At 33.2% G+C, this 12,268-nt stretch overlaps 1 protein-coding gene and 1 non-coding gene across 3 annotated transcripts; both read left to right on the top strand.

The window, feature by feature from the left end:
* Positions 1–5,290: 5,290 nt before the first annotated feature.
* On the top strand, positions 5,291–5,364 carry TRNAV-CAC (transfer RNA valine (anticodon CAC)). Its single transcript has one exon. It is a non-coding gene; the product is annotated as a tRNA-Val (tRNA).
* A 57-nt stretch (positions 5,365–5,421) lies between these two features.
* On the top strand, positions 5,422–9,733 carry LOC102621174 (PRA1 family protein A1-like). 2 transcript variants are annotated; one of them, XM_006493528.3, is made up of 8 exons: positions 5,425–5,829; positions 6,477–6,517; positions 6,604–6,682; positions 7,537–7,623; positions 7,703–7,791; positions 7,897–7,968; positions 8,064–8,187; positions 9,365–9,733. In XM_006493528.3, exons 1-7 carry the CDS (start codon positions 5,672–5,674, stop codon positions 8,165–8,167), a joined length of 630 nt encoding a protein of 209 aa, XP_006493591.1. In that variant the 5' UTR covers positions 5,425–5,671; the 3' UTR covers positions 8,168–8,187; positions 9,365–9,733. The 2 variants fall into 2 exon arrangements, with proteins under 2 accessions (XP_024949362.1, XP_006493591.1); XM_025093594.2 differs by lacking the exon at positions 7,703–7,791 and having other exon boundaries at positions 5,422–5,829.
* Positions 9,734–12,268: the final 2,535 nt, after the last annotated feature.

Below are 12,268 nucleotides of genomic sequence, written 5' to 3'. Positions count from 1 at the left end.
ATGTGCATTGGCAACATGTTCAGACATTTGGCAATAAAGAAACTGATCACAATCATGTAAATACAATAATTTACATTAGGTTTAAGAATCTTCATAAAAACAACTAAGCCCACAGACATTAGCCAATAATAATTAAACATAACAGACAAATCAAACAACCGACACATATCAAGCAACGGACACAAAGCAACAAAAAAAGGAAAGCTCAAATCAAGCAACAAACACAGAGCAACAGCTAAAAATGTTAATACTAAATCATTCCATTTTCTAACATATCTTAAAGAAGATACAAACATCTAATTTGCCTAAAAAACTAATTAAACATGATATGGGTCTAAGCTAAACAAAAAGAATCACACTCAAAATTTACTGAAATAGAAAAATTAAAGAATAATACCAGTGAGAGATGGAGCAAAGATGAAGCCAAGAGAGTGGTTGCAGTAAGTGAGCAGATTGCAGTAGGCGATGTAGCAGATTACAGCAGGCAAAGCAAGAAAGCAGGTGCAACGGTCGAGATTGAGCAGCAGTAGCAACGGACATAGAGCAATAACTAATTTTGGGCACAGAGACAGATCAGTGATGTTAGATAGAGTCAGAGAGAGATATGTGATGTAGATCTGGATAAAAAGGAAGAAGAGAGAGAGTCTTGTGCACAGTTTATGGGTTGTGGTTGAAAGATGAGTAATAGCCACAGGGAAGAGAGCTGTAAATAGAGATGACGAGAGGGAAGAGTTGAGATAACTTTGGGAGATGTTGATAGAGAGTAACGAGGTCGGAGATGTTTGAGATTTGTTCTAGAATATGTTTTTTGGTTTAAACTGTAATTCGTTTCAGAACACCTTTAACACGTTTTCAATTTTACAACGGGTTAAGTGAATCTGAATTCTTGTTATTTTATAATTTATTTTTGAGTTGAGCCCACCGAACGTGTTTTTTAACTGTATTCATAAAACAAGAATGAAAACAAAGATTTGAAAAGAGTACCGAACATACCCTAATTTAACATAATTTATAGATAAGTGAAGCATGTTGTAATCTTGCCGCTTGATCAATTATCAATTTTTTATATGGTTTTATATTTTTTAAAATATATATTTTTATTATTCACTAAAATTTTGGTTCGAGTTCAAATAAACCTTACAAAAGAAAAGTGCTAAGTGGCCAAATGGATGAGAGAGGGATGACAGTAACTTCAACATATGCTACTGCTCTTATGGCCCATTCTCTCTCTTCATTTTACGCATTAAAAAATTTAAGAAATAATTAAAAAACTCAGCTAGAAATTGAGGGAAAATTTAGTGTCTTATTCTTATCCTCGTACACCACATCCCATTTAGCATCACACCCACGAACAACAAAATAAATGAACACTACCACAAACGTAGCCGCTTCTTATCACCAACGTTGTTCTCAACACCGCTGACGACGACGACGCTATTTTTCCTTTGCTTTATAAGCGACTAGAAAATAGAACCGCGCTTCACGCGGCTTTGAAAAAAGAATTTAGTATTATCATTTTTTCTTACTTTACACTTGATGAAACTGATAAAAAATATGAATTGATTTTTTTTAAAGATGAGGCAGCCTTATTAAAAAAAATCTATTAACCAGCAATATAAATAAAAAAGCAACGCAAGATAAAGAATAAAATGAGAGAATATATTATAAAGTGATTTTATTCATTCAAATAGTGTGTGTACAAAACAAAAAGATGAGCTCTCCTTTTATAGTTACATAATCACTCCATGAAATTAATGAAAAATTATAGATCATAATTCCTTGTGAGATAGTGGGAGTTATAGGGAAGCTAAATGTTGCTAATGAGAGATAGTGAGGAGACTAAGAGATATATGTTATGAACATCTACATTTATTTTAATAAATTCATAACACTCCCCCTTGGATGTTCATTACAAATAATATGCCTCATTAAAATCTTTACATAATTGTTATTGTGTAATAACAATCAAATTAATTATGAGAAGATGAAAAACTAAATTTAAAAGAAAATTTCTCTATTTATTAGATAATAGAGAATATACAAAGATGAGAAATGGTGATGACACATCACCTCCTCAAGTCCCAACTTTATATATATATATAGATTTGTTATCCAAAAAAAAAAATTGATGAATAGAGTCGCTGGTGTGGCACCGTTGACAACGAAACGACCACTGTCATTTAATGAGCTCTCTCTCATTCTATATAATTAATTTCTGTTAAATAATTTAAAATAAAAAATGTGAATTCTGCGATTTATGATTTATGACAATTCCATAAAAAAATGATTCAATACAAATTTATAACTACTTTCATCATCAATGATTATATCTACAACCTCAATGAAAACATTACACATTTTGTCAAATCTCTCTTGGTGAATGGATAAATTTTACACCATGATTAATTTTCATCTAACTATAGTATTTTCTCATGTCTTTCCTCCACCTTGATAAAATGTATATTTTTAAAAGTAATTCAACATTGTTACGTATCAATATTACAAAGGTATATCTACAAAGAATTCCTTAAACTGAAACTTTGAATAGATATAGATAACTTTACACTCAAGTTCTTCAAAAACAACCGTAAAGATTCTTTTCTTACATTACCCATATGATTCACTAATTTCATACATTGATTCCAAGGAATCCAACAGGTTATAATACATTAGTGCAGTTAATTTTTGGTGAAATTACTTAAACCTAGAAATGGTGTACACCTCTTCAACTTACTTCTCCATCTCATATCTTGTTATACATGGAGACTTTATGCTGAAACACTTGACATATGCTTATCACTTTAATTCAATTTTCCCTCTTAAAGCATTTTCATATTTCTTCATATACTACTTTATATTTATTTTTGAGTTAACAAACTTATCAAAAATTGCATTCATACTTTCTCTTCGATGAGTTATTAGCATTCCTATTAAAAAACTATCTTTCAAATAGCATGTAACCCAATGATGCCTCTCATTATATAAACCATTTAATGAATCATTATATTATAAATCATATTTCATAATCATGTCATGCTAAGCTTCCTCAAACACAACAAAGCTTAGTGAATCATAAAAAGCATAAAGCAAAAAAAAAAAAAAACATTCACATTCATTAAAATCTCATAACTTCTCAAGTACCTTATTTATTATATGCCACAAACACCATTGATGCCTAGTCGTAAAAAAAAATTCTTCATTGCCTTTTGCATTACTTTATCTTTTTTTGTAATGATATTAATAGGAGGAGAACTGGACATGCATGATACTCATGCTTCAAATAACTACGTAAATGTTCTTGTATTCTTGTGTGAAATCAATTTGCATCTTAACAAATATAGAGAGGCCATGATGACTAACTCTGAAAAATGAAGTGAATAACATGTTACTTATTGGTGAGACATGTGGTGTCAAATGTGATGACGTCCCCAAAATATTTGTAACCTAACCTACTTCTCAAATCTGCTCAAAATACATTCTTTAATCATTCTTGCTCATCCAAATCAATTCTTAAAAAAAAACCTTGGATTTTTTTTAAGTACTTCAAAATTGTCATAGTATCTCCTTTTCCAAGCTATAATCACCTTACTTTATCAACAAGATTTCTAAAATATTTTTCTAAGAATGAGACATTTTCATGTCCACCAGCTTCAGCAATAATAGAATTGAAATTTTAGAGAATGTTAATTTTTGTACAAATATTCATTTCAATACGCATTTTTGCACTTGCACCAATTATGCAATCATAAGAGAAATATTTAGCTTGTTCGGATTCAATCCATGATTGTGCTAGAGATTTTAAATTTGAAGAACAAATTTTCCATCTTCATTTATACAACCTCTAATTTTAGCATCACAACAATTTTTCACAATCGGTTTTGACTTCAATACATTAATAGATTTACTTTCTAACTTGTCGCTACGGCCACATGCAAATGTCACATATTTAACAATCTCATCACTCCCTTTCTTAGTAGTTCGTACCTTCACAGGAAACCCTTCTTATTTACTATAAGACTTATAAAATACAAATGTTTCCTCATTGCTATCAAATAACATCTCAAGAGTTGGCTCATATTTTTTCAATTGCACATCTTCAATTGCACACTCATTTTCTAAATTTTCCATTTCTATGAAATAATTAGCACGTGTATTAATAATGAGTTATTACAAATTTTTATAAAATTTTTGTCTAGTGAAAATTTAATCCATTAAATTTCTAACAATTTAAATTAAAAAAATTTTAAATCAGCTAAAACTTAAAATGAGCCAAGATTGAAGCATTACACACTAAAAAGGCAACCTCAGGTGTAGAAATAATATGTTAGAATAATTAAATCGTTGTTTCGCATACAATATTTCAAGTTATCATACAAAAACTTATCATAAATCACAAAATTAAACTTTTGTACAAAATTATCATATATCATAAATTATAAAATTCAAATTTTTATTTTAGATTATTTGAAACAAAATTGATTATGTATGAATGAGAGAGAGAGATCATTAAATGGGACCTTTGGTGATGACCTTGTCGGCGTGGTGCGTCGGTGTGGTGGCAGCAGTCGTGTCGTTGTCCATGATGCCGCATCGACGACTTTGATCGTCAATGCGTTATTTTTTTAGGTAACAAATCTTTTGTAAAGCAAAGGGAAAAACAGCGTCATCGTCGTCAGCAGTGTCGAGAACAATATTGGGATAAGATGCAGCTATGTTTGTGGTAGTGTTAAATGGTTCTATCATTCGTGAGTGTGATGTAAAATGACATGTGGTGTACGAGGATGAGGATAAGGTACTAGATTTCCTGTCGATTTCCATATGAGTTTTTTTTAAAATTATTTTATGCATAAAATAAAGAGAAAGAATGAGCCACAAAAAACGACAACATGTGCTACTATTTCTATCGTCCTTTTCTTGTCTGTTTAGCCATTTAATAACACTCCTTATAAAAAAAGAAAGGAGACGCTAGATTTTCATTCACTTTAAAAACTTTAAACAATTCTCGATCAATTTAATTAAAAAACATCTAAATACTATTTAAAATATGAAACGAATTATTAGATAATGACACGTACAGTTAAAAAAAAAAAAGATAATGACACGTCAAAATAGTTTAATAAATGTGACATATTGTACATGACACTCGTGTCACCTCAAGTCAACCCGAGTCCGCTATAAATCTGTGCGTAATAGAAATTGCCACCTCTTGTCGGGGGGGTTGTCGTTGAAATATCATTTACATCAGATAAAATTATATTTATATAAAAATGAGGAAATGTCTTACATAACCGTCTGGGTGGTGTAGTTGGTTATCACGCTAGTCTCACACACTAGAGGTCCCCGGTTCGAACCCGGGCTCAGACAACTATTTAATAATAATTATTAGTTTTCATAATTTAACCAAAGATTCCTTCATTTTCAAGAAGGCTACACTTCGTAGAAATTTCACAACTGTCCCTTGCCGTTAAGTCATTCCCTGGCTCACTGCACAAGTCCCATTCAATTTAATTCTCTTCATCACATCGCAGGAAACCCACAGCCACAGCCTCGACTCTTTCTTAATCTGCCTAGGGTTTCGCGGATCATTTTATTTTGCACAAAATAAATCGTTTTCTAGGGTTTCGGAAGAGCGGAATATTATAATAATAATAACAATAGTAGTAATCAAGCGATGGATTGGGGAAACGTAACAGCAGAAGATCTTATCGACGCGCTTCGTGAAGTTGACTGGTCGTCTCCACCGCGTCCTCTCTCCGAGTTCTTCTCCAGGTTCACCGTTCCGAGATCCTCCGCCAAATGGAACAGCCGATTGAAATGCAATCTTTACTAGTAAGATCAATCGCCTGTTTCGTTGTCTTCTTCCCTTGTTCTTTGCTGTTTCTTTTTGTCTTTGTGATTGGATCGTTTGGTTTCGGAATTCTGATCGTCGTTTTACTGCCTCTGTTTGGTTGCCGAGAATGTTTGGGGAAAGGAAAATAATATGTTCAGTAATTTGACGGTTTTTGTTGTCTGTGTTCAAAAGTAGATGTAGACAACTCAATTAGGGTTGTGACAGGCGTTTGCTAATTGATGGAAAAAATGCTCTAGTAGGTCATCTACTAATTCACACATAAGTGAACTGATTTTGGATGATTTCTGATCACGAGTATGTAAAATCATTCTATTGCTGAAATTCTCGTGCAGAAGAATTTGAAAAAATTAATCCACGCTTATTCTATAGTTATATATATCAGGGAATGGGGGAATAATTAAAGAAAGAAAGAAATTGTGACTTTATTTGTAGCCAGTTTGTGTAATACTACTCATAACTAAATGCAGTATGAATATTAGCATATTTGAATGATGAATAACCCGTGGTTTAAGAATATTTCTTGTTGCTGCAATCAAAGAGATGGATGATTGCAAACTGTTGGATGAAAATTACACTTCTATGTTTGACTTAATATTTGATATATGAGCTTTGCATGCTTTTGCAGCTACCGAACAAACTACTTTATCATGATTACTGTCATTCTTGGTGAGTGGACAAAATATCTTTGGTTCATCTTTCTTTGTTCGGTGCATGTGTGTACTTTGTTCTTAATATTTTCTTTTCAATTGTAGGGTTGGGTTTCCTAAGGAGACCTGTTGCTATTATTGCTGCTCTTTTGACAGCCCTTAGTATTGCATTTCTCAATGACAGGTAAGCTGTTTTATACCTACTATGTATGTGTGTGCATGCACCCACACACACAGCATTTTAGTTCTGATTCTGGGTTAAGTAACATTGAAACAACTTGGTGAAATTTTTGGATTGTAAGAATATGTTCTAGTCATATCCATTTTTCTTACCCTTTTTAATAAAACGAACTTTTGCTGCCTAATTGGTCATTTGAGCTCTCTTGTTGAATAAACTGCCATAACTCTGCAAAACATTTGGATGTGGATGAATTATGTTTTCTGGATTATAAAGTCTACTTACAGTTCAAAATTTTCAATTGAGCTGTCTCAAACTATTTTGTGACTATTGTTTCCTTTTGCGGGTTTGAAAACTCAGCAGAAATTGTCATTTAAATTTGGGTTTTGTTTCAGTTGTGAAATCTGACAGGATTTATTATCCTGCTCAGGTTAATTGGATTATTAATTTATTTTTTAATTTGTGGATTCCCTCATTCAAGTCAGTATAGTGTCTTCAGTTTCTACTAGGAGTCAGGCAGTTGGACTGTTTTGAGGTTTAATTTGATTCAGCCTGATTTGGAGTACAGCGAAATAGATGTGATCGTGGTAGCTGTTAAATATCAATTGTGGGAAACAAACGTGTGGTTTTAGCGGATGCGTTGGAGTATTGGCATGATGCCATCGCTCCTGATCTAGAGTAGAGATAGCTTGAATTTATTAGCCTTTTACTTAAAATAAAAATATTGTGCATTATTAATTCTTTTTGTAGTTTGTTTCTGTGGGTGTAGTTCTTAAGCTTAAGGTATAATAAGCCTTATTTTCCAGTCAGTAACCATGCTATAATCTTTAGCACATGGTTGTTGAGAATTCTTTCTACAGCTTTGCAGGTACTTTCAATGAGAAGGTGACAAGAACTGTGAGGCAATTTTCTCCACATCTAGCTGCAAAGATGAGGCCTCCTCTTACGTAAGTTTCTTTTTTGTTTATCATATTTCCCCTGGAGCATTTAGAATCACCAGCTTAATTAATGGAATTATTATTTCAGACCTGTTATTCGTGGGCGCCCATCAGCGAAAAGAGCAATCTATATATGTGGTCGGCCTCGTTGGGTGTTTGTCTTAATATTTTCTTGCGGTATATGAAACTTTTGAGTAGTTTTTTCTTTGAGTTACTGATGCAAATTAATCTAACTGGTGACATATTCAACTAATTGTTCTTCTTTTCCCATTATTTTTGTAGTAAGTTTCATCCTTTGGTATGTTTCCTGTGGTCTTTTGACTGTTCTATGGGCACTTGCTGTTGGACTTCTTGGTATGTGTACCCCTTCCATTTTTCAAGTTTCTTCCCTTTCAGTTCTTTGTATGTTTTTTAGTTAATTTATTCTCTTTTCTTGTTCTGTTTCACAGCCACTATCCTTCATGCAAGTTTTCGAACTCCCAACTTGAAAGCACGTCTGAATACATTCAGAGAGGAATTCCGTGCTGTTTGGCGCAATTATAGTGAGCTGTAGCTGATACGCCTCTGTAGGAAGTGAGTAAATCTGTTTTGCAAAATTTACTTTCATACTAGATTTGGGCTCATTAATGTTTTTTGCCTAGAGTCCACATGTACGGCGCAAACACTCTTCTTATGTTGTCATATTGTCAACAGCTGCTGCGAATACAGTCTGCTTATAGCTTGATCTGTAGTTTTATGCTATATTATTCTTGTTATTCTTTCTTGTTTTTAGCTATTAATGTGTTGTTCACTTTGATTATTTGTCTTTAATTGGATATCTTAGTTTATTTTTCTATACTTTGGAGGTAATTGTTTACTCAGAGTGGAAAATATTAAAAATTTACCCCTTCTATCTTGCTCATAATTATGGCTATTTTTCAATTTTTGTAAGTTATATCAATTCATAATTTTAGTGGGCTTGCACAGTTGCTGTATAACACTAGCAGAGCTTAAAGCTTTTGTTTTAGACACTTTCTCCTTTTAGATGGGTTTTATTGCTGACAGGATGGAGTTTGATTCTTGCCTGTTATGCATAATTAGCTTGTTTCAACTTCGCCGCCGTAGTAAAAACAAAGGAAAAAAAAAAAAGGCTGTGTCTATTTATTCCTTTTTCTATCCCTTTCACACTGCTGGTAAATTCAGCCATTTCCCCAGCTTGAATTTCACTCAATCCATAAACATGTGCAATCCCATCTCCAACTGAGACCACTCGACCGATCTCATCCACTTGAAAATTTGTATAAAAGTTGCTAATTTGACTTTTGAGTGCCAGGCACCGAAACGAGGTATTAATGGTGTTTTGTTGTTAATTTGTGGCTTTTATGTCTCTGCTATATTATTATTCTACTGAATAAGTATTATTCTTTTTAGCTTTTTTATTGCCTCTACTTGTAATTTTGGGTTACGAATGAGTAAATATGATAAGGTAATGATGTTCATGTGTATTAAGAAGAATAATGTTTTGGATACAAACTATCGTACAAATTCTTTCTTGTATATACCTATGTAGCTGTGTGGTATCATTGCCAGTGCCACATCCAGATTTTCAAGGAAGTAAAATGAAAAATAAATATTAGGAGATGACATATGGCAATGCATAAGCCGGACTTTTGGGCTCTCACTTGTTGGATACATTAGTAATATATTTTGCATGAACATTAATTTTTTGCCTCTATCTGTTATTGTAATAACAGCATTTGCGTTTTTGCAGGAGCTGCCTTTTTCGTTGCGAGGTTCATACAGCCTGTTGTTCTGGATTGGCCTTAATTGCTTCTTCTGTTTGCTATAAAATAATTGCATGTCTTGAATAGAATTCTCGGGTGAAGTTGCTAATTTTTGCTCCTAAAGGGTGTAAATTGTAAGGTCTTGTTTTTTGTAAAGAAAACTGTTTTCACTGATAATCAATATTGGAAGGAACTCTGAAGGACCAAGTGGAAAAAAAGGTTTATATCTGAAGATTCTTAGAAATTCTGGGCAAGTTCTTATTGCCCCATCTAGATATTTTAGAATTTTACAATGCAGAACTGTTATGTATGCATGACTTCAATGACTTAATAGTGTAACCTTCTTGTTTCCTTGACCTTATATTACTCACACGATTCCACATAAAAAATTTTCTTATTGTTGCGGAAGTGTTTTATGTCTGCGCAATTGTAGTTATAATTGGTTGTTCATGGATCATTGTGTTAATATGGTGACACATTGAGAATGGCTCATGTTCTTGTATACGTGTAATGGGGGCTTATTTTCCTACAAAGAAGCTCAATGAAGAGACATGGTTTTGGGTAACTAAAATGGTTGCTGCATTTCTGAGGTTATTAGAGTTCTTGTTGTTCATGGATCATTGTGTCAATATGGTGACACATTGAGATTGGCTCGTGTTCATGTATCCGTATAATGGGGGCTTGTTTTCTTACAAAGAAGCTCAGCGAAGAGACATGGTTTTGGGTAACTAAAATGGTTGCGATCGATGGTTAGAGCGCAAAGCAGGACCTTACCTTTGACCAAATCCAGAAAGGTGGGCGATTTCTGGTTGGGATTATCAATCAAATTTGAAGTGGGGATGTCAGGTAAGATATTCTGTTGAGTCTACATATACTTCACGGCAGACGGCACACAAAACAATCGACATTTTGAGAGCGGTAACTTGTGGGTCTTAAATCATAAATAAGTAAATAAAGCCGCCCTCACGTCCACGACCCTGAATTGTTTGCCACATTATGTCCGGTCTGCGTATGTGTGAAAGAAAAAATATTGAGCACAGCTAACGACTATGAGAGTGAAGAGGTTGCCGTGAAGCAACTTCTTTGGCATCTTTTGAATTCTCTGGTCCCAACCAGTTTGCTCATTATCGTGGGAAATGGGAAAGTTTCTCAATGAATCCTACATGAATTGATTTGTGCGCACTATCATCGGTATTTTCTCAAATTTTATTCTCAAAGCTCAATAAAGATTTCGGAGCAATTGCAATTAATGTACATGGTATGGCGGGTACCTCGTACCCAGAAAGGTCAAAAAAAAAAAAAAAAAAAAAAAAGGTGGTGGCCAAAAAAATGAAATGGTGTGGTTCCAATCCAATTGGTGCAAGAGAGGAATAATTTCAAAAGGAAACTTTTTAGCTAATCTGGCTATAATATCTCTGTATTAATTTATTACAGGATACGATCACGAAAGAAAGTGTCTGGTGTGTGGGTCACGTTGTGCATTAACATAAGAGAATTCTCCATCCCGTTTTGCTTTCTTCTCAATTACGGTTTGTGAGTGGCATTCCCCCACAAAAAATAAATTGATTATAAATTAATACATCTAAACATACCCTTAATGACCCTTCCCACCCCCCAACCCCAACGAAAAAGAAATCATCATCAACACGTATAAAAAGTAAAAAACTTTTCTGTAGCTTTAAACGAAGAAGAGTTGGATGGAGAGCTTTAGCAACGGTAGCTGTTTAAATTCACAGGCTGGCCCATGTTAGTTCGACCTCTTTCAAGCTCAGTCCATGTGCAGTTGTGCACCACTATTCTCTCTTCAGCTCCTAACCAGCGTTAATTCATTTCTATTTCTCCAAAACAATATTTGCTAGGCCTTAGCCATCCAAGGTTCTTCGACTGAGCACTTATTAGCTGTGTCATGCAAATGACCTTGCTAGCTGCAGTGCTGAGACGATGACCAAAAGCATCAAGAGTTGCAAAGACAGAAACAAAAGGATCAAGAATATGGGGCAGTATCTGAACTGGGTAGAAGCTTTGGCCTCAGCAATGGGTTTCATGTTATTGATAGGGCTACTGTGTTGTTGCCTCAGCACCCAACCTCGCCAACATGGAGATATAAGCACCGGCACCAGTAGTTGCACTTGCGACGGCGGTTACGCCGGAGTTTGATCATCCGTCTTCAACATTATTTGTTATATTCTTTTAGACAAAAGTACATGCCTATAGCTTTATTCTTTCTTCTTTTTGAGTTTTTCGTTCCTTCTTGTAATATTATTCTTCTTTTTTCTTTTCCTCCTCCATTCATTATTAGGTGGTTGGTATTGCAGATACTAAAGTATAGAAAAAAGGGCATTGCTATTTTTTGTGTGGAACATCTAGAAAATCATCAATCAAGAATTCAATTTTGTGTCTAAAGGATTGCTCAGCAGTGTCAATATAATTTTTGAAGGAAAAAGATAACTGCATCCTTACGATTTGAAGAAATGATCATATAAATTCCTAAGTTTTAAAATAATGACATTAAAGAGTCATTTTTCATCGTAATACTCTTTGAATATAGTAATTAAAAAATTGACTTTAAAATTTTTAAGAAATAAAAATATAATATAAATAATATAATCTATCTAATAGACTATTAATATTAAAATATTAAAATAAATTTAAGTACTTAAATTATTATATTTATTTTAATAATATATTTATATTTATTGTGGAGATTGTAAATAAATATTTGGGTTAAATATGTTTTACAATTGAAAAAAAATCCCATTACTTATAATTTTTTTAAAATTATACATTATTGCATTTATTTTAATATTATATATCTATTTATTATAAAACATTAAAGTGATTTTTTTGGGTTAATAAGTCAAAGAGTATTATGATAAAAAAAGGGTCTTGAC

The sequence above is a fragment of the Citrus sinensis genome, chromosome 6 (assembly GCF_022201045.2).
Source record: "Citrus sinensis cultivar Valencia sweet orange chromosome 6, DVS_A1.0, whole genome shotgun sequence".
NCBI lineage: Eukaryota > Viridiplantae > Streptophyta > Magnoliopsida > Sapindales > Rutaceae > Citrus > Citrus sinensis.
Note: the sequence above shows the minus strand (reverse complement) of the source record. Positions and strands in the feature narration are given on the sequence as shown.

What these genes read in the sequence shown, in the direction of transcription:
- LOC102621174 (XM_006493528.3), top strand. Translation starts at nt 5,672, where the DNA reads ATGGATTGGGGAAACGTAACAGCAGAAGATCTTATCGACGCGCTTCGT. An exon ending in CATGATTACTGTCATTCTTG is followed by an intron (nt 6,518 to 6,603) that starts GTGAGTGGACAA and finishes TTTCAATTGTAG; the next exon opens with GGTTGGGTTTCCTAAGGAGA. An exon ending in ACTTGCTGTTGGACTTCTTG is followed by an intron (nt 7,969 to 8,063) that starts GTATGTGTACCC and finishes TCTGTTTCACAG; the next exon opens with CCACTATCCTTCATGCAAGT.